General features: G+C 46.9%; 1 protein-coding gene across 4 annotated transcripts in view; it reads left to right on the top strand.

Moving 5' to 3' along the window:
• Nucleotides 1-22217, top strand: part of NTNG1 (netrin G1) — a 301686-nt gene that overhangs the window by 242050 nt on the left and 37419 nt on the right. Inside the window, exons 6-7 of one of the 4 annotated variants that reach the window (XM_066353128.1) lie at nucleotides 4929-5096; nucleotides 10440-10574. The exons of the other annotated variants lie outside the window; for them this stretch is intronic. Of the exons in view, the coding sequence (XP_066209225.1) occupies nucleotides 4929-5096; nucleotides 10440-10574 (303 nt within the window). The remainder of the gene's footprint in view (nucleotides 1-4928; nucleotides 5097-10439; nucleotides 10575-22217) is intronic. 4 annotated transcript variants of the gene reach the window in all.

Raw genomic sequence — 22217 nt, 5'->3', positions numbered from 1 at the left:
TGTCTTTGAGAGGCCACCGCTGGGGTTGTTCACACAGCAGTAATTAAAACGTGTCTGAAAAAAAATATATCGTCTGCAATGCCAGTTGAGGTGGAAAAGTGATATACAACTAGAGCGATGTTCAGATATCTGCTTTTTCCTGCCGAAACCGGCCTGCGCAGACTTAGGGTCCGCTGTCCGCCCACGCCATCGCTAGTTCAGCTACGTCCTGTGGTGTGGCGGCTGTTTCGCTGAATAAACTCTCTGACATTCGGGATATGGCCAGAGTCACAGAATTCGAGTGGCCGAGGAAGGAACTGAAAGGTTCTCCTCCGTGTCGTCCCCTGCCTCCCCACGGAGCCACCTCGGGAGCATCACTGAGTCATCGGGCCACCCACTAGGCAGCGTGTTTTGAGTGTTCAGCGCGTGCCAGCTGATGTGCTGAGCTCTGAGGTGACAGCTGTGAACAAGACAGACCCGGTCCGCACTCGTGTATTTCCAGTCAGAGCATGGGCAAGGTTTCGTTTTTGGGTGCTAAGAGTTCTATGAGACAAATTAAACAGGCTCAGGAAATGGGGGGGGGGGAGGCTAGGGTGTTCGGGTCCGGCGTTGTCACTTTAGATAGAGCGGTAAACTCAAAACAAAGTGAGGAAGTAAGTCATAGGGACGTTTGGGGGAGGAGTATTCCAGACAGAGGTAACAGCAAATGCAAAGGCCCTGGGGAAGTGCTGGGCCTGTTGGCAGGGCAACATGGAGGCGCTGAGCTCCCAGGAAGCCAAAGGGCCAGATCCATGGGGAACGCATGAGCTCAAACTCTGTTCATCTGAGTGAAAAAGGGAGCCATGGGGATTATGAGCAGAGGGATGTCATGACCTGTTCTAAGTTTTGAAAGAGTTACTCTAACTGCTGAGTGGAGAAGAGACTTTCACAAAGATGGAAACCAGGAGAGCAGTTTGGGGACAATAGCAATAACCCAGGTGTGTGTGTTTGGGGAGGGGGGAGGTGCGGTGATGGTGGCTGTTACTAAGGATGAGATGGTGAGAGGTGGTGAGATTTAAAATATATTTTCAAAGCACAGCTGGCGGATCTGCTGATGGTTTGGTTGCCAGGGATGAGAAAATGAGAGGATGTCAAGAATAAATCCGGGAATTCTGAGCTAAGCAACTGGAGGAACGGAGTTGTGTTTGACTGAGCGAGGCTGGGCCCCCTGGGCAAGGAACAGGTCCAGGAAGGCAACATAGAAACGCAGTTTTGAGCTTGTTGAAGTTGGGATATCTCTACTCTGTGCCTAAGTGGGGGTATGAAGGAGGCAACTACTTTATCAGTCTGGATGAAGTTTCACTTGCTCGCTGAGAATAAGTATTTTGGGAAGGGGAGCATAAAATGGTTCATACAGTCATGAGGCTGGCTTACAAAGGGTAGGGTCCTCGTAAAAACTCTGGCTCCGGGGAGAGCCGAGCGAGCAGCGGTCCAAGCACTGAGCCCTGAGCCATTTGAGGAGATGGGACAAAAGGGAGGGGAAATGGTGATGGGTGGGGAAGCAGAACAGAGAGAGAGTTGTGGCCAAAGCCCCCTGCTTGCGAGGGGTTGCCAGAGAGCTCTGAGGGCCCCGCTGAAATTGACGGTCATGAACTTAGAGTGAGACTTGTTTCCAAACAGTGGGAGGCGCAGCCAAGGCTCCATTGGAGCAAAGATGGCCCGGGCGCTGGGGATGGCTCCTTGGCCTCTGCCCCAGGCGCTAGAGTGGCTCTGGTCGCGACAGAGCGACGCCCCAGAGGGGCAGAGCATCGCCCCCTGGTGGGCAGAGCCTTGCCCCTGGTGGGCGTGCCGGGTGGATCCCGGTCGGGCACATGCGGGAGTCTGTCTGACTATCTCTCCCCGTTTCCAGCTTCAGAAAAAAAAACAAAAAAAACGGTGGGAGGGAAACTCCAGCCACACTCAGCTGCCAGGGTGTGTGGGCATGGGGAAGTGGTCAGTGGGAATTAACCAGGACTAGGTTTGCCCAGGAGACTGGGGCCAGGGCATAGAGGACAAGGGAGATGAGAATAGCTAAAAGGAAGTGATTGCAGGGATGGACCGTGCACTCTGTTCTTTCAAACAGGGAAGGGAAGAAATGGTAGCTCGGAGAATTGGAGGCTCAAAGAGTTACTGAGCTATTACTCTTGTCCCTTGGGGTCTTAATACTGATAATGCCTCTTAAACTGTATTATTAATGATCATTAATGGATTCCTTGCCTGTTTTGGAAAGACTAGTTATACAGAACCACATACCATTCATTATATTTGAAGACTAGAAAACAGTACCACATTTGACATAACTGCGGAGGGTCGTGGGCTGGATGTGCGTGTTGAATTTGGATATCGACAGATACATGTTTTTCTTGGATGAACTTAGATGGAGCTCGGCTGCCATTCTAGCTGTTGGGCAGATCGTACAGTTCTTCCAACACCCACAAAAGAACCACATTATGAAACTTCTCCAGACGTCAAACTCTCCCTGACCTCAAGAGATTTAGCACTAAGTCTGGTGTTAAGTGAGTTTTCCTAACACACTTCAAGTTCAATGAACTTGGATCACGCCGCATCTCCACGGGTTTCCTTAGCCCGTGCTATTTTGTTTTCCATCCGAGCACCTGTTTGTCTCACCCACTAAACTCGCTTCTAGACGACCAGGACTCCTGTGCGGTTCTGCAAAAGTCCTAGGATGAACCTGTGCCCATAAAAGATGCTTTTGAAAAAATGTTGGATCAGTTATATTGTTCTATTAGGCACAGTGAGGCCCAACCTGGGGAGGGGACTGTGATACATAACCACTAAGGGACCCTTCCAGAGAGGGGACCCCAAGGGTGGGCTGCTAGTGCCCACCCCTCGGGGATTCCCGGCAGTTTGAAGAGGTCCTTGAAAAGCCATCAAATTTGAGACTTGTGTCTCCTCCCTGCTCCCACACCCCTGAGATGGCTCCAGGTCAAAAAGATCTTGCCTGTTTCAAACCCTCAGTCAAGGAAAGTTCTAGAGGCCTTCTGGGTTCCCTAAGGAGTCAGAAAGGCCAGCTTAAGCACAGTGCAACTCAGCGAGATATAATGTATCAGGCCAAATGCTTGTTGTTTTCCAAGAGAACTTAACTTGGTGATCTGAAATTCTGTTATTGTTATTAATTTGGCATGCCTTAACTCCTAAGTTTGTGCAGATTTTTTCTCACCCCTTCTCTCACGTTGGAGTGCCAAGGAGTCCTTCTCCCTGTACCCTCCCCCTCTGGGTCCTCCAGACCCTCACCCCCACCCAACCCACGCACAGTGACAACCGGACAGACAGCCTCCCATAGCGGAAGTGGCTTGCCTTCAGGAACCTCCCCTTCTCCTTGCCTCTGGGGGTCCCCAAGATGCTACCCCTATTCCTGGGGACCTTCCACTCTCCACCCTCTTCAGTGTCCTCCTCTGCTTCTATCCCAGTTCTATTTCATTCTGTAAGAACCTTGACCTTAGCTCTCTGCTGTCGTAACTGGCTCTTCCATAAATGAATCCATTATCATTCTGATGAGTAGCAGTATGTTAATAATAATAATAATAATAATAATAAAAAGGCTAGTCCCCCTTCCTTATTCTTCCTTATTCATTTTTGATGACACTTACTCATTTTTACTCCGGTCATCAAATACAATGTTTCCAAAAGAATAACTCAGCACTTGGTGAAGCGCCTGGCACATGGTAGACCAACCCAATGAAGTATTTATTGAATGAATGGATTAATGAATGGATGAATGAATGAATGGTCTCAGACAGTGACTGTGTTGGGTTTCCTTGTGAGATAAATAAAAGCCAGACATTAGTAAGATGAGTATGTTTAGATAAACAAGGTTGACAGTATCATAGTTGATCTTCCCCTTAAATGTCTCGCTAGGTCTACCTCCCGCCATATTTTGAGAAGACGACTCAGATTTTCCACCTAGTTACCCCTCGCCCCTTTTGTCCAGTTTGATTTGACAATGACTGCTACCATTCGAGGCTTTGTCTTCATCACTTCTTTTAAAAAAGATTGAATCAGGCCAATGGCTCCTTGCTTTGGTTGAGATGCAAGAGAAAGAAATATCCGGCCCCTCCCTCCCTGGTCTCATCCTCTCCTCCATCTCTGCGTCATTGTCACCCTCCCCTTCAGAGGCACCTCCAACATTTTGAGGAGACAAAGGAAAAGAGAATCTGGGATGTGTTAGCTGCCTGATCTTTCTTTCACAGCAGATTTAGCTTGAAACTGGGAAGAAAGAGAAACCTTAAGAGCCCCTTTTTTATGCAAATAATCCCCGCTTTTTACACTTTCTCTCACACTTAAAGAAACATGCAGATTGGGCCTGGTGAAAGGCTCTCAGAGGCAATTGGGGGGGAACCCCACAAAAATAGAGAAAGTGTAGGTGTCTAGATCCCTGTTAAATAGGCCATTATTTCTGTGGAGCCCTGACCGAGTTACTCTCTGGGCATAACTGACAGCGAGACTCTAAACCAGGAGGCCACGGGTGAGGACGACCAGGTCTCCGAGGCTCACAGGCTTCGCAGCCTCCTGTGTAAGGACTGCAGATGGGGAGGGGAACGGGGAAAGCGATACAAAGACAGCCAAGTTCTCAGGGTGCAAAAATTAGACGTTTGCACCAGCGGAAACCAAGCCTTCCCCAAATATTAAAAGGTGTGCACCTGCGAATGCTTCTGTTCATCTTGTCTGCCAAGAATTAACGACCTCCAGTCCTGTTCTGAATGTCCAACCTTTCTCTCCTGCTTGAAACAGATGCTACTTCCATGCCAGTCGCCAAACCACCTGTTGTCGCCATGTGTCATGTCGAAGTCGCGTCGATGTAATGCCACCCCGCCATCTTCTCTCCACCCCTCATTTTACCCCAGCATGTAGTGTGCTATTACTCTGCTGCCGTATACACTCTGGTATACATCTCTGTTCTTCCTTGCAAGATTGTGAATGCTTCGGCCACTCCAATCGATGCAGTTATATCGATCTGCTAAACACAGTCATTTGCGTGAGCTGTAAACACAACACTAGAGGGCAGCACTGTGAGTTATGCAGGCTGGGCTACTTCAGAAATGCTTCTGCACAGCTGGACGATGAGAATGTGTGCATAGGTCAGTTCCATTATACTTTCAGCTATTCTTCTGTGCCTTTCGAGCGATGGGGGGAGCTGTGTAAGGTGGAGAGGGTGATGTGCACCAGGGCTGAGCCAGGGCGAACTTTCTCAACGGAGAAAACGTCCTTGTGGCGGACTTAAAATTCACTTGTGCTGGTTTGAAATCATAGTTGGGGGGGAGGGGTATATCTTTTCAATCCTCATGTTACTGTTGCTTTAAAGATAATGAGGTGGAAAATGTTTAGCAGATTTTTTTTTCTTTTTATTTTTTTTGCATGAATTCTTAAAACGTGGTAATGTCAGCCTAATCTTAAAATCAAGCTATGCATTCAACATTTAAAATGGAAACTCATTTAATTATAGATCTGAGAAATGAGGGTACAAACTCGTGCACATAATCGGTAATCAACAAATATTGATCGATTTAAAATATTGCCATTTGCAATTAAAGCCACTAGCAATTGGTCATGTAGAATTCTGCCTGACTTTTCCAAACATAGTAAAGAAATTCCATTTATTGAATTTTTCTACAGTCCCCAAAAGGAGAAGCAATTTCTCAAAATTATTCTCGATGATTAATTCTTTTAGCTGCGTGAGCCCTGGAACACGGGGTCCCAGAGTTGGATCCCGGAGCAGTCCCCCATCCACCATGACTACTGATCATGTCAGCTGGAGAGAATCAGGTGGCCTTCTCATCCAAAGATCCTCCTCCTACCTTGTGCATAGTGGGACCTGTCTTTAAGAAAGGGAACTGATAATAAATAAAAAAAGTAAGAAACAATAAATGGAATTTCATTTTGTAATTACTTGGGAAAAACGCATATATTCAAAATGGTGAAGGCAATATATCTGTTACCACACCATCTAGGTTAACTATATAGGCAACCAATTTTAAAGATAGAATTTTTCACACGGAAACTAATTTAAACAGAATACAGGAGCTAAAAAAAATGGCAGATGATCTTTTCATCAACAAAGGAATCCAATCAATCTGCAATTATGGGATTATTATTCTTTGACTGAAGTATCAGAGTCATAGGTAATGCTAAGTGGCTCATTAAATAGCTGAACGAGGTGTGTGAATTCAGTTGGGCCAAGTTTACATACTACTGTGCATGTCTACAGTATGTCCTATTTTTCAAAGCCTTCCTTACTTATTATTTGTGAATTAGTGAAGAAATCACTGGACTTAGAGGCCGGAGAACTGGGTTCAAGTCCCAGCATGCTATTTACTAGCTGTGTGCCTTCGGTAAGTCACTGGAGAACTCCTGGTCACACTAGGATCATATGGGGTGCACAGATAACCCTCGATGACCTGTGGACTGACTCATGAATGCTTTTTTCCCTTGACCCTCATTAACAAAACCGTGCGGTGAGGGGGTAAGTGTTCCACTGATAAATTCCCCTACTTTCTGGTTGAGAAAAGGAAGGCGAATTCACCGAAACCATGCAGTGTTAGCAAAGACTTTCACTTACGGAACGCTTTTTGAATGATAACCACAATCCCACCATGAGCTTGTGAGCAGGAGTTCAGTTGCCTTTTCTAACACTTGGGTTACAAATGATTTGAGGATATGGATGAAAACCAAAAAGACACGTGGCTGTCTGAATTTTGAATGCAGCTTACCTTTCACTGAATGTCATTTGTAAAAATATATAAATGTCATACTATAAATATGGAAAACAAGAGAAAAGGCAAAATAAATCGGAACATGGGAATAAAACCTTGTTTTTTCCCAAGGTTTTCCCTTGTTTTTTCATTGTTACAACTTACGTAAGGTTACAATGGTTTACAATTTAATTTCACATTACTTGAAATCTAGCTAAGAAAAGGGCCTACAGAGAAAAGATTTTGACTCCATAGAATTTCTCATACCAGGGAACTTCACCAAACTCCACCATGTTTTACTCTGAGTGGTCTACCCTGACGAAGTTGGGCCTTTTTCCAGTTCTAAAGCAACCTGTGAATGACACCCTCTCCACTTCTATTTGATTCTAAGCGGCATAGGTCTGCTGTAAACCCACGTTGGATTAGCCACCGACGAGAAGACAGCCCATTCAGAGTTCGTCTTTGAAATCACTTGAACTATAGATGAAATGTGGAAAGCTTAGTATACATTTTTGCATGTATTTCTACTTCTTTAAAAAAAAAATCAAGAGCAGTTGTTTCTTCCATTTCTAGAAGGTTTATTAAAATGATAAACCTTTGGGGAATTTTAAAAACTATAAATCTTTGGGAAGCATTTATTTTATACTCTTTAAACCAAGTAAAGGAATTGCTAAGTACAAAGATGAGTGTGTTTAGGTACCCTTAAAATAAGCTACAAGATACCCCCCCATACCCAAATTCCTTTAATTGTTGCCCTTTTCCTAAGGAGTAAAACTGTTTGTCAGAAGATGAACTGAAAATTTTGGCTTATTGGAATACGCGATGGTCTGTCTTTTGTCCTTGGTCTATAGACATACAATGAATCAGGAACAATAAGATTTCAATTCTCCCACTTGACAGGCCAGGGGCAGAGAAGTCGGGCCAGCTGTGTACAGCTGAGGCTGGAGTTTGCTCTCAAGGGCCAAGAGAAGGAAGCCTGTGGCTCCATTGCCAAGGTTTTCCCTGGGGGCAGCACCAACCCACTCCCTATCCCCCACATTGACGCTCCCAGAGGGCTTAAGGCAGGAGGAAGCTGAGAATGACATTCGAGAGGAAACACCCCAAGTAACTGAGAGTTCATTCTTATACCATTTTGTATGGAAAGCCCTAATGAAAATGAGTTGGGTAAATTTTCACAGGATTAAGCAGTCATCTCAAAAAAATGTAACTGTCATCTAAGTCTTCTCTAATTTTTTTTAAGGCACTTCCCCAATTCTTGAACAATTGGCAATCAGATCCACTGAGGGACACCCATATCTTTGACTGAATGTCGATTCTGTTGAAATAAGTCTTAACCAACTTGCATCATTTTATATTATGGCAAATATAAAATGCAGGCTGTTCCACATTGCCACGGTGATTGCTGCTTTGTGATTACTGGTGGATTTACTCATTTCCATACAAATCCCAGGCCTAGCCATGACTCCAAAGATGCATGTAATTACCCTGTATGACGCAGCAATTACATGACGATGACATCCGTGCACGCTTCTGTTTTATGTAAACGTGAGCATTAAGCAGGAAAATAGTGGGTTACTGGCTTGTGACCCTGAGTAATTGCTGCTGATTATTCCTGGTGACAAGCTTGGCATCAGAGGGAAAGCCAGGCTCAGTGGTTGCTACGAAACATCCCTCAGATAATAATGTCTTGGTTCTTACTCCCTTGGCACCCAAGATTGGATCACCAGCGGTACCTTCTACAGAGCAAAACAAACACAGGACACTTTTAGCCTATGCTGATTGCAGTCTGACTTTGCAATCAAACCTCCAAAAGTATTTCATGCTGTTTTTAGTCTAGCAGTTCTGCATACTCCTCCTAGTTCCACAAAATAAAATATAATTCTCCAAGGCCATCCTCACCTCCCCAACACCTACCATGGACCATAGCCCCAGAAGTAATATTTTCTTAAAAACTAAATTATTTGTATGTAAGGTAGAGTATAGCCCATACCACTTCTTGTCACTTGTTTTTGTGACTGGTTGAGTAATATTATGCTTGCCACCTTTTCCTATGACAACTTCTGGGATGTACCATGGTATAGATGTTTTACAGTAAAGAAAAAACAACTTGGGTGACATTTCTCTGCATCTAAAACCTTATATTAATCAATTTTTATGGGCTAATTGACTAGGGTAGTATGTGATTTCATCTTGGCCAGAGAAAATTCTACTACCTGGCTTACAAAATAATGGTGATTTATTGTCAACTTAGACAGTTTAAATAGTAAAAAAAATATTACAGTTTTGGGGTAAGTACATACTTATCATATACATATGTACAGAAAAACATTGGAAAGCCAAAACAAAATTAGTATTTAAAAAAAAATTTAAACCCCCATACATGTACATTAAAGTGGAAAAATGCCAATTTAAAATAAAACTCTTGTCATGAAGGACAAACCAAGCCAGTCAAGGAGAGAGCATTTTAGAGTTAATTTAGTTTTATTTCTACCTAATTATGTCACTATTAGTCTTAGAAATGTATCAAAAGAATGCTGAATTTAAAAAAAAAGACTTAATCAACATGAAATAAATCACAACTCTAAGGTACTCCACATTCTTTGAAGAAATCACCTAATTAGTTCCCATGACGAAAAACAGAGGCAAACCTCTGGACCTCTCCGTAATGTTAAACCTTGAGTCTCCATTGCTAATAGATGTTAAATTTGCTGATATTAAACTGAAATTCTCAGGGCTTTCCCTGGTTAGTTGTTTGGTTGTTTTGCTAGGTATGATTCTGTTTTGTTTTGTTTAACAAGAAAGCCTCTTCATGGGGCCATTTTTAAATAAGAGAAGCCAGAGACAGAGGCGTGAGCCCCTCCCCCAGCGTCTACAGTGGGGTGAGCAGCAAGGAAACCGTGTCCCTCCCACTCCACGCGCTGCAAAAACCTACGCAGTTCCTTCCGGTTCAGCCTTTAAGCCAGACAGCGCTTAGGAAGTAAAAACATCCCACATAAGAATGTGTGCGGAATGGAGAAAATCTCCACTTTCCTTTTTATATCATTACGTGGTCCTGCTGGTAGACATTCTAATGAAAAAATATGTCTCCAAAGATGCCCGTGTTGGAAGTGACCTTGGGATTACAGGATTTATGTTTCCTGCCCGATGTTCTTCTACCTAAGCCGCAGCCAGGCGGCACTAGCACGCCCGGGAGACGCAACCTCCAACGGGCGCCGCCCCGAACCCTCAAGCCAACCCTGCCTGGATGAACAGAGCGCTTTCAAATTGCACTTTCAAAATGTTCAGCCGTTCTCAGAGATGGCGCATGTAACAGATAGGCCCATTTGAATAATTTAAAGCAGATTTTACCCCGGTGGCGTATCGATTTATCCTTGATATACAAACTTCTCCCGGTATTCATGAGACCATCTAAAACCGCCCTGACAAACGGAGTCTCCATCACGATCTGTTAGCAGCGGAGAGCGCACTGTCTTATTCCCTAACAAGGTTTCGGTTGATTTCCTCCCGTGTCATAAAAATACAAAAAACAAAAAAAAAAAAACGGTATCACAGAAGGCCTAGCGAGTAAATAAATGGGCCTGCGATAGCCGGTACCTGCCGAAGCATTTCATTAGCGGGCCGCCTTCCCTAAGTAAGTGATGCGCGCTGGTTGCTGAGCAACAGCGTGAGTGTTGAATAACCTGCTGGCCGCGGGGACTTGCCTCCAGCCTGTGTGTTGTCTTGTCTCTACAGAGTGTTATTGTAACCCTTTGGGCTCCGTCCATGACCGTTGTAATGGCTCGGGATTTTGTGAGTGTAAGACGGGGACGACAGGGCCTAAGTGTGATGAGTGTCTGCCGGGAAATTCCTGGCACGCCGGCTGCCGACGTAAGTAATCTAAGAAACCGTGGGAGCCGCCAGCACCCCCCACGCGCCCTCTGCCCGCGTGTGCGCCCGCGCAGCATGGCTCAGCCCGCTTGTCCAGGCCGCGCGTGCAGCGGCTCAGAGCAGAAAAAGACCCAACCACTTGCTCCCAAGCTTGAAAAGCTACTCAAAGCATTTCCCCACTGTCTATCTATATATATAGATATATAGTTAAGGTTGTCACTGATGATGACAGAGAGAAGAATTCCAAGAATGTCTTTGGCTTCCCATCCGAATGCCATTTCCTAATGAGTTCTGGAAGTCACTACTTGCCTGTGTTTAAAATCAAGATATTTTTCAAAGCCTGCTTTGGAAAATATTGGGGATTTTTATTTTTCTCTGGGATTTCTTTTCCCGCTTTCTTTTCTTGCTTCCTCTTCATCTTAACGCATCATAGTCGGGAATGAAAGCATGTTTATGACCTGTCATAGTCACTGAATAGACTTTTCTGTCTTAGGTTTCATTTAGAAGCAGTAAGTGTCCATATTTGGCCTTAAAAAATAAAATAAAAGCTACGGCATGCCCTGGCCTGTGGACAGGAGACAGAGCAATCTATCAGCAGTCCAGTGGGCTTCTTTGAAGCCCAACTTCATCCCCTCTGATAGCTGGCTCAACTTATATTGAAATATTGTATGCAGATCCGTGTACCTGGCCAGACCATAAATTCAGTGGCACAATAGGGACCCAGCTTGTAAGCCCTCACCGCAAAGTGAAGGCTGATGTGTATGTGGTTAATATATGTCTTGAACTTGAAGGTACCCTGGGAATCTAGAGTTCATAAATTAAATGATATCTACATAACTTATCACTACCCTTGCTATCACACGCATCACTGCATCTTAGCCAAGAAAAAAAAAAACCCAAAAAACCTAAAGGTAATAAATCTAAGGGATATTTAAATGCCAGGGAAAAATAAATGGCAAAAGTCAATATTGATTTTAAGCCGCTGAGGTTAGGCACCATCCAGCAAGCCGTAGACGGATGTCATGGAATTTGGTCCAGCCACTTTTCTCTGAGGATTATCAGACCTTCTTAAAAGCTTGTCAGGGCAGGTGGCATGTCAGTGTATTCAGGGAACATAAATTTAAAAATCTGAGGAGAAGCTTCTGTCATTTATAGCCTTTCCTGCTTTTTAATTCTGCACTAACTTTGCATTCTGTCTCTACCCAGTCGGCTTGCTCATATGAAAGAGCCACCAGGCAGATTCTCCAGAGCAGCCGTAGTCCAGTAGAAAATCGTGCAAACCAGATAGGTAACCTTAAATGTTTTGTTATCCACATTGGAAAAGAAAAGATAAATAGGAATTGATTATAACTAGTTTGTTATACCCAAAATATCTAAAATATTATCATTTCCACATATAATTAACATTAGAATGACCAAGGACATGTCTTACACTTTTTCCCTATAGCCTTTGCAGTCAGATGTGTGTTTTGTACTCAAACACAATGTCTCAATTAGAACGAGCCGCCACATATGTCTATCGTATTGGACAGCACAGCTCTAGAGGTTTCTTTGCTTCCTTTTCACTTGAAAAAAAATGTCAGCAGGCCGGAATGGTGTAAAGCCCATTTCTACCCGAGTTACACAGGGTACTTGGCCCCTTTCTGTGGGATATATGGTTATCTATAAGCCACACGTCTACAGAATGTAAGACAAAGTGAAATGTGCTGCCATACTCATGTCATGGGCGCCGATGAGTTGTGGTGACAGGATGAGAAGTTGGCACTGAGCTGGCCAAGGTCAGGATGCATTCTGGGAGCTGGAGGGTGAGTGTCTCTAGCATGGCAGCGAAAGACAGTTGTCGTTGTCAGAGTCATCAGGCAGCACACCTGAATGTGAGCGCTGGATAAGGTCATGGTTTAAAAGTCCTACGTGCCGTGGGTTTCCAGAAAGCACCTTGGGGCTCTGGATGGGTTGGTGGATCCCAGGGGCCGGCTATGTGAGGAGCCAGGACACAGACAACAGCCATCAGTCCTGGGGCAAATGGATGTAGAGGCCAAGAGAAGGCCAGCAGTCGGGAGGAGAGAAGAAATGAACAGAGGAGGGTCCAAAGACAGCTTAAGACTCGAGGCATAAGGCCTGACCAGGTGGTGGCACAATGGATAGAGTGTCAAACTGGGATGCGGAGAACCCAGGTTCGAAACCCCAAGGTCACCTGTTTGAGCAAGGTTCACCAGCTTGAGCCCAAGGGCGCTGGCTTGAGCAAGGGGTCACTCGGTCTGCTGTAGCCCCCCCCCCCATCAAGGCAGATATGAGAAAGCAATCAATGAACAACTAAGGTGCCGCAACAGAGAACTGATGCTTCTCATCTCTCTCCCTTCCTGTCAGTCCCTTTCTGTCCCTCTGTCTCTGTCATTAAAAAAAAAAAAGAGAGAGAGAGACTCAAAGCATAAGGTATAAGGTAACTTTGTAAAGAAGACATGCTTCTCGACAACCGAGTCACATGTTACCCTCCTGATGCAGCCGGACCTCAGGAACGGGAAGGACATCGGGCAGGTACATAAACTGATCCAGCCTTAGGGAAGGTGCATCCCAGGAAGGGGCTGACCCAGCCTCTCTGTATTGATCACTGGAGTGTTATACAATGATGTAATGGCACCAAACTTTCCCTTCTGGAATTGGGAGACGGGAGTTAAGCATGGCCGACCACGTGAGGGCCGTGTGGAGACTGGAGTTAAGCATGGCCGACCACGTGAGGGCCGTGCGATGCACATGGTCCTCTGGGCCTCAGCTGCAGCACCTCAGACACCTGGCCTGTGGGTCCCTGCTTCATCCTCCTGAGCATTGCTGGGGTCCCTGCTGTGGATCAGGTGCTGAGCTACGAGGAGAGGCTGCAGGGGTGAGGAGAGAGCTGTGTGGGCATGGAGAGTGCTCTCTGGCATGTGAGGCTGCCACCCCGCCCAGCCAGGTAGATAGAAGATGAGCAGAAGGAAGGAAGGGCTGTGTCCTGAGGGAGGCGCAGATGGGAAGGAGGGGTTCCCAGAGAGGTTCAGTTCTATTCGGTTCAGTTGAGTACTGAAGGGTTAGTAGGGCGGAGCTTCCCAGGATGCAGCTTCCTGGGCACAGGTGCGTGAGCTACCACACTATGTTCTTCCAGAAATATCCTATAACTTAGATATGACTGGGGGCCAAAGGGGGGGTATGTGCGTGTGCAGGGAGGGTGGACAAGATGTGGAAAAGCACCCAGAGGACAGATCGTGCGGTTCCTTGAATGTCATGCTAAGGAGTGTCAGCTCATTAGGTAGGTAGGAGACGGGAACCGTCAGCGGAGGGGACACAGAATCCATCCTGCAGCTTTAAGCGGAAGAATGAACAGATCAGGTTCATTTTAGGATTATTCTGGCTGCTCTGTCAAGGAAGGGCCGGAACAGGATGAGCGTGGATTTGCTCTATACATTTAACATCTTTCAAATGCGTCTTTGAACATACAATAGTTTTATCTCACTCTGGAATCTTCTTTTCTTCCCTCAGACCCGCCCACACGGGGCTGACATTCGGTGTTAAAATACAGAAGTTCTTCTGTCGGTTGGTAAATGGCTGCTTCGGGAAGATTGTAGGGCACCGCCAGCACTAGTGTTAGAACAGGTGTCCATTCTAATCAGCCGGTGATTATCGGTTCATAAGTACTTTTGTGTCACTTGTATGTCTGCACACACATGAATACACTCAAAGATGCCCCTCAAGTCGACCCCTCTCTCTCTCTCTCTCTCTCTCTCTCCCTCCATCCATCCGTCCCGCCTTCCTCTGCCCCTCTACCCCCATGTACACTTCTGCTTGTCCCGAGTTGAACCCATCCTTGCATTAGCCACATTGTCACTGGCAGTGATATTAACCTGACAAGAGATCAATGCCCAGAGGAGAGACTGGCAGGGAGGGCCCACGGTGGCCCTGGTAGCAATGAGCAGATATTAAGGTGGGCCGGACCAGGTGGGGGCTGTAGTAGGTAGGCATCGGGACAGAATCTAAGGGAACCAGACACAGAGCTCTGGCCCCCTAGGGGAGCCACGTGGAACTGCAGCCGCAAGGACTTGATCTTGCTGGTTACTGACACCATTGCTTATATATCCTGTGCGTAGAACCAAGTGAGTGCATACTTAGGCTTTGGAGTCATTTAGACCTGGCTTTGAATCTCATCTTCACTCCTCATTACCTGCAGGACAGAGGGGAAATTACTTGGACTCTCTAAGCATAGTTTTCATCAAAAAACGGGGGTAACACTAGGACCTGACACATATGACCCCTGAATTGAGGCTACAAGGAAAATAATGCGGACGTCATGGTACACAGTAACCACTCGATGATTTTTAGTTAGATCCAAGCACACCTCGATATGTGTCAAAGCGGTAGGCGAGGATTCGTGTTTGAAATGTATTATACGCAATGGCAGTGCGGAACACGCAGCAAGACTGGCTACTGTTTGAAGTATCAGACGGTTGACGTAAAAGGGAAAGCTCTTGTTTAGAAACAAGGTTGATAGCAGTGACTGAGACACAGCTGGCCCCCAGAGCAAACGTGCAGCTTCTGTGGGGAATGGAGAAGTCCAGGTTCAACAGTGAACCGTCTCCCTGAGGGGCCCCTGACCACGTGCTCCATCAGTGTGAGCTGGTCTCGCTGACATGAACGGCAGGACTCTGAAACCATCAGAATGAACTGTCTTCAGACAGCACGGAACACGCAGTCCAGGAGAGAGGGCCAACATAAAAAGACCGCGAGGAGCTCAGGCCGCATCAGAATGCACTGTCTTCAGACGGCACGGAACACGCAGTCCAGGAGAGAGGCCAACATAAAAAGACCGCGAGGAGCTCAGGCCGCATCAGAATTGGTGTTGAGTTTACTGATAGAAGAACAAGACCCGGAGAGACAAAGATACTTTTACTTTTTTGTTGTTTTTTTTCTTTTTATTTATACATTTTAGAGAGGAGAGAGAGAGAGAGAGAGAGAGAGAATGAACGGGGGGGGGGGGAGCAGGAAGAATCAACTCCCATATGTGCCTTGACCAGACAAGTGCGGGGTTTTGAACTGGCGACCTCAGCGTTCCAGGTCTACGCTTTATCCACTGCGCCATCACAGGTCAGGCTGAGACAAAGATATTTTTAAATGCATCCCTTGGACATCAGAGAAGAGGCAAGAGCCACATCCAGAGAATAAAACTGAACCTTCTAAACAGGAAGCCACATTCCATGCTTCACATGATATATTACTGGGTTACCATGTATTGGGAAGCAATGAAACATCTGTCACCCACACAGAAGAGACCGGATGTGGGGGAGATTTGTTTAGAGAATGCAATGGCAACAGCCACGCACAGAACCGATGCGGCTGAGGAGATGCACGCTGTTCCTGGGTGTGGAGAAGACGCATTGGGACATCATGCAGTGTTGACTCAAGCCACCAGCTGTCCCCCATTGGTCCCTAATGTGTGTGAGTGCTAATGGCTTTCAGAAGAACTTATATGTAGTCTGAATAGTTGGGTTAATGTCCAAAGATTTGGTGACATCATTAAACATTATTATTTGCAAGACGACAGAGCACATAGCCAATCAAGAATGAGGCACGCGTAGCCAGGGGAAGGCTGATACCTGCTGCTGGACCACACGGTCTACAGCAGCGGTTCTCAACCTGTGGGTCGCGACCCAGGCGGGGGTCACGACCCACAGGTTGAGAACCGCTGGCCTACAGCGTCAGAACACAGGTTCTGCGAAGTGATTGATACACCTAACACCCCCAACAGGGAAATGTGTTTAGGAGAAGCCCCAATGGCCCAATCAAGCAGATTTTTATTACATTTGAGTAGAATATAGAGAAAATACCCTCATAATATTGTAAAACCAGGCCCTGGCTGGTTGGCTCAGTGGTAGAGCATCAGCCTGGCGTTCAGGAGTCCCGGGTTCGATTCCCGGCCAGGGCACACAGGAGAAACGCCCATCTGCTTCTCCACCCCACCTCCCTCTCCTTCCTCTCTGTCTCTCTCTTCCCCTCCCGCAGCCAGGGCTCCATTGGAGCAAAGTTTGCCCGGGTGCTGAGGATGGCTCTGTGGCCTCTGCCTCAGGCGCTAGAATGGCTCTGGTTGCGGCAGAGCAATGCCCCAGATGAGCAGAGCATCGCCCCCTGGTGGGCATGCCAGGTGGATCCTGGTCGGGCGCATGCGGGAGTCTGTCTGACTGCCTCCCCGTTTCCAGCTTCAGAAAAATGAAAAAAAAATTGTAAAACCAGACACTGTGGAAAACCACAGAGCTTTAAGAACAAAAAGACAACAGTTATTCTCAGGCGAAGAATGAGAGAAAGTTTGGGGGACAAAACTTCATGGCTTAGATGTGTCCCTTCCCAGAGAATGCATGACAACTAAATCCACTTTCTACTGCTATTGTCGAAAATTACCATGAATCACTGCCAACTTGGTGGCTTAAAACAACTCTGATCTATTATCTCCCAGTTCCGTAACTAGAAGCCCAGCTAGGGTCTCACTGGGCTAAGATGAAGACCAGAGGGCTGTGTTCCCTTCTGGAGGTTCCAGGAGAGAAACTTGCTCCTTGCTCTCTCAAGCTTCTCAAGACCACCTGCATTCTTTTGCTTGCAGCCTCCTTCTCCTCCTCTTCCTTCAAAGCCAGGAGCTTTCATATCTCTATGCCTTTTTTCCATCACCACATCTTTCTCTGACCACAGCAGGGAAGGGTCCCTATTGTTAAGGACCCATATGACCAGACCCCACACACACAGATAATCCAAGATAATCTCCCCATCTCAGGGTCCTTCTTTAATGTAATCATATCTGTGAAGTCCCTTTTGTCATATAAAGGAACAGATTCTAGAGATTAGGATGTAGATGTCTTTGGGGAAGGGGCATTTTATATTGCCTACCATGGTAATCAAGAATGTCAACTTTTCATGCCAGGAGTAAATATGCAAATTTCATGGGGATAGGATGTAACGTATGCTTGGAATAAAGACCTAAAAGGGTAAAACTTATTCAAAAGAAATAGGTAGGAGAATTAGACAAGAATGAAATATGTCAAGAAAGTGTAGACTTGGCTTGTGAATTAGAAGGTAGAAACGGTGAATGTATTTTTCAGTCAAGACCAAAGATGGAATAGAAAAGGTGTTGTGAGAACATAGGATAGACCACACAACCATTTAGAGCAGTGGTAGTCAACCTGGTCCCTACCGCCCATTAGGGGGCGGTCTAGCTTTCATGGTGGGTGGTAGCAGAGCCACCAAAGTATAAATAAAAAGATAGATTTAACTATAGTAAGTTGTTTTATAAAGATTTATTCTGCCAAACTTAGCAAAAATCCGACATAAAGTACTTGGTAAGTAATTATTATTATATGCTTTAACTTGCTGTAACTCTGCTTTATTGACTTCCCTACTTTATAAATCACCATGACTGTGGAACCGGTGGGCGGTTAGAAAATTTTACTACTAACAGAGATACAAAAGTGGGCGGTAGGTATAAAAAGGTTGACTACCCCTGATTTAGAGGATATAGGCATCGTCTAAACCCAAATTAGAAAATCCAAATGCTCTGTAATCTCCCAAAATGGGGGAGTTTTCAGATATCAAGATATATACTAAAAACTGTGTTCTAAATCTTGATTTGTGTGGGTGAGAATGTCTTCACCCAAAAGAGTAGAAAAGGCAGTCAGGAGCTATTAATACCGCTCTGGAGACGACAGTGTCCCATAAGAGACCAAATGTTATTAGAAACCTTTAAAGGGTATTGTGCCAAACCTTAAAAAAAAAATTCAAAACATTCTTGGAGTTGTTTTATAAAGATTTATTAGGTAATAATCTTTAGACCCACTAAAGATTACAATAGGTAAGACCTTAGACCCACTTTGAAACACTCACACATATACACACAGATTTAAAAAAAAAAAAAAATGAAAATACACATTTTCCTTAACCAACTCCCTAGAGAAAAAGGGAGCCTTCTAAAACAACCAGCAGGCTCTCTAGGGTTTCTAATGGGGTTTGGAGGAGTATTTACTTAGCCCCGGCTCTATCCCCAGACACTGTGATGTAGATTAAGGGCTAACGAATCAAAACTGGAGAAACGCAGAGTGGGACAGGGTTGTGTTAACAGTTGTTCAGGCGACAAAGCTGTGGAGATCCTAGCTTACAGTCAAGCTCAGTTCTACACAGTGGTGCATCGTGGGTGGCAAACCTCACACAATTTCAGGCTGAACAGAGACCAGAGGACACGGCAGTCCCCCGGGCATGAGCCCTGGGCAGCCCATATCTCCGGAGTCTAGTCCTTGGAAACAGTGAGGGAAGTGAGCCTGTCTTTGATGAGGGTTTTTCGTAAAAAGAGTTGAAGCAGTTTGGTAAAGCACATGATTTGACACGTTACAGATGTCAGCCGGTGTTTGGGGGGCTCTTCTGTAACAAGTGGACTTGTTGGCTCAGGAAGACAGAAGGTGGACCCGTGGGTACACAGCGAGAGGCAGGCTTAGCTGAGCATTTTCCAACAATTATTCTCGCCAGCTGTCAGAGGAGATGCAAGTGGGGGGGGCTTGGATAGTGAGAAATCCCCAAACTCTGCAAACGTTCAGACAGACGCTGGACGGGCTCCTACGAGTGAGGCTTTCTGGAGAGTTTCTGCTTAAATAGAAAGTCGAGTAAAAAGACCTCTCGGGCCTCTCCCGACTTTCCGGCTCTGACCTTCAGAACACGAGGCGAAGGGAAGGCACGGGGAGAGAGATGCTCAGCTCGGTTGATTAAGAACCACAGCCGGGCCCACCGCACAGCCCTCAGCTGTCTTCCTTGTCTAATCACCGTCACCACCAGCCAGTTCCCAGACCGCCCTCTGCCTTCCCAGAGTCCGACTGCGGACTTGTCTAACTCCTTTCCCTCTGGAGATGATTCCCATCCTGGCTCTCCTGCTCCGGCAGCTCAGGAGGCTTTCTCCTCTTTCCTGTCTACTTCTGTTTTCTTTTGTTTTGTATAAGGTTAACTTCTACACCAGACACCTTGTGATCACGAAGCTGATGCTTCCAGTTGCTTCTCTGAGACGATTTCACCTCCCGGACAGAACCCTTGGGCCAATGGCGTCTCGCTGCCATCTCCCGCTATTTGCTGCCGTTACCTGAAAAAAAGCACCCAGTTCGTGTTTCACCGGTTGGCCTCCCATGTTGAACCCGCTGACAGGCGGAGTGTCGCTTAACCAAGGATGTCCGCGACGCTTCGGAGGTTCCACAGTCCTAGGCGTCTGGTTCCGCTCATTAGGCGCTCACCTCTCTCTTCTCCCCTCCTCTCTCCTCTCTCTCTCTCTCTCTCTCTCTCTCTCTCTCTCTCTAAGTCGGAATCCTAGTTTTTCATTTCCTTGCTAGCAGCTTGAGCGAGCCTCACCTCCCTTGCTGAGCCCACATCCACAACAGAGACGGAAAAACAAACACGAGGGAGGGCGCCTGAGTTACTGTCTTTCCACTCCTCCGGGTGGGAACAAACGCACTTGAAACAGACCCAGCAGGATCCTCCCAGAGGTGATTTAAGAAGGAAAATATTAGGAAGACAGGAGAGGGGAAGTGGTAATTTGTAGGCATTACAAATAGGCTGGGTAGTCCTGGCGGAGGTGGGGGGAGGCTCATTTTGTCAGCTAGAAGAAGAGTGAACCCCAGGGGGGCTCCCGGTCCCGTGAAATTACTCCTGATGGGCAGAAGGATGCCACACCGCTCTGTCATGCTAATAACTTTCCAGTTCCATCTCCTGTGGTCCCTCCATCCTTAACACAACCTTAATTTGGGATTGAGAGAAAAAAGCCCACCGGCTTCTAACTCTTCAGGGACCCGCTGTCACTCTGAGCCGGGGGGCGGGGCTAACGCTAGGCGGCAGAAAGGACTTTAACTGGTCCGGTCACTGAAGACCCTGCTGGCTGGCCGCCGCGAAGCAGAGGCGGATGGGGCAGCTGGGAAGGCGGGAGCCGTCTAGACTCCAGAACACGAGAACGCCCTGCGCAGCGGGGCCAGATCCTGATACATCGCACCCCGAGGCTCCCGGACACTAACACTCTCAACGGCCCACAGGCAGACGGTGGGTGCGAACCGCCACCCCAGCCGCCGCCTGCTCAGCCGCCCTGTGCCTGCTCCGAGGGCGGCCTCGGCTCCGGCCTGGGCGGGCGGGCAACTCTCCTTACTGATTGGGCAATCCGGGCCCATTTTCCTGTTTGTTTGAAGAGAATACGGAGCAGGACAGATATGCTCGAATTCTTCTACCGCTGACACCACAGGACTGTCCAAGTTTAACGTGGAAAGGTGTGTGGCGCGTGCCAAAACTCACGGGCAAGTGCAGGCGTAGTTTTAGCTACTGAAAGCCCAGGACCGGAGCGGCAGCACAGCCATGTCTGAGAGGAAGGTGATTAAGAGGCTGAGCAAATGCAACGAGTGAAGTGTCTTCCTTCCTTCAGATAGTACGTCCGCAGAGTCCCCGGGCGGAGTCCCCCCCCTCGAGCCACTCTTGACCTGCTAGTGAGTGTGCGTGTGTGTGAATGTGTGGGGGAGTGATGGTGTGGGTGTGTGAGTATGTGTGACTGAGAGAGAATCCCACAGTCTTCTAACTGCAAAGATAACGTCAAAGCATGAAAATCAGCCCAGCTGATCAAGGGCCAGCCCACTTGAAACTTGCAGGAGAAAAACGTTCATCACAACAGGAGTCTGGGATAGAGGTGCCACAGATATGCCAGGACGGGAGGGCTCCTGACAGCCACGTTCTAGTGACGCCAGGGGTCTGGTTTCTGGGTGTTACATCTGCCAACTATCCAAGGGATGTTGGCTCACCCACCTTGGTTCATCTCTGTGCCTCTCCTCCTGTGACAGCCTCAACGGGGCTTGATGTCCTAAGGATCCCTATTGGTCTGAAATACTGCGACCCTGAAATCTCACAACTGGTCTGACCTGTTTACAGATGGACCAGTTTCTGAGAAATAGCAAAGGTCATTTTAAAAACAATAAAAATAGTTATTTAGTGTGCATTTTCTATGTGTCAGGAATATAAATACATTACCTCATTTTTTTTTTTCATTTTTCCGAAGCTGGAAACAGGGAGGCAGTCAGACAGAGTCCCGCATGCACCCGACCGGGATCCACCCGGCATGCCCACCAGGGGGCGATGCTCTGCCCATCCGGGGGCGTCGCTCTGTTGCGACCAGAGCCACTCTAGCGCCTGAGGCAGAGGCCACAGAGCCATCCCCAGTGCCCGGGTTATCTTTGCTCCAATGGAGCCTCGCTGCGGGAGGGGAAGAGAGAGACAGAGAGGAAGGAGGGGGGGAGAGGGGGGAGAAGCAAATGGGCGCCTCTCCTGTGTGCCCTGGCCGGGAATCGAACCCGGGGCTCCTGCATGCCGGGCCGATGCTCTACCGCTGAGCCAACCAGCCAGGGCCACATTACCTCATTTTGCAAGAGAGGTAAGAATACTTTCCTCAGCTTATAGAACGCAAAACTGAGACCTAATTTGGGTGATTTCCCCAACTCAAACAGGGGAGAAGTGCCGACCCAACTCTTAGTGAATATTTATTGTTCACTCAGTTTGCCGTGGCACTTTATAGGATTTTGTCACTTTCACTTTGCAGATGAAGACAGGGGCTCTAGTGATTTATTTTAGGGGTCAGCA

This window comes from Saccopteryx leptura, chromosome 11 (assembly GCF_036850995.1).
Source record: "Saccopteryx leptura isolate mSacLep1 chromosome 11, mSacLep1_pri_phased_curated, whole genome shotgun sequence".
In the NCBI taxonomy this organism is placed as follows: Eukaryota; Metazoa; Chordata; class Mammalia; order Chiroptera; family Emballonuridae; genus Saccopteryx; species Saccopteryx leptura.
This window is presented reverse-complemented; position numbering and strand designations above follow the sequence as displayed.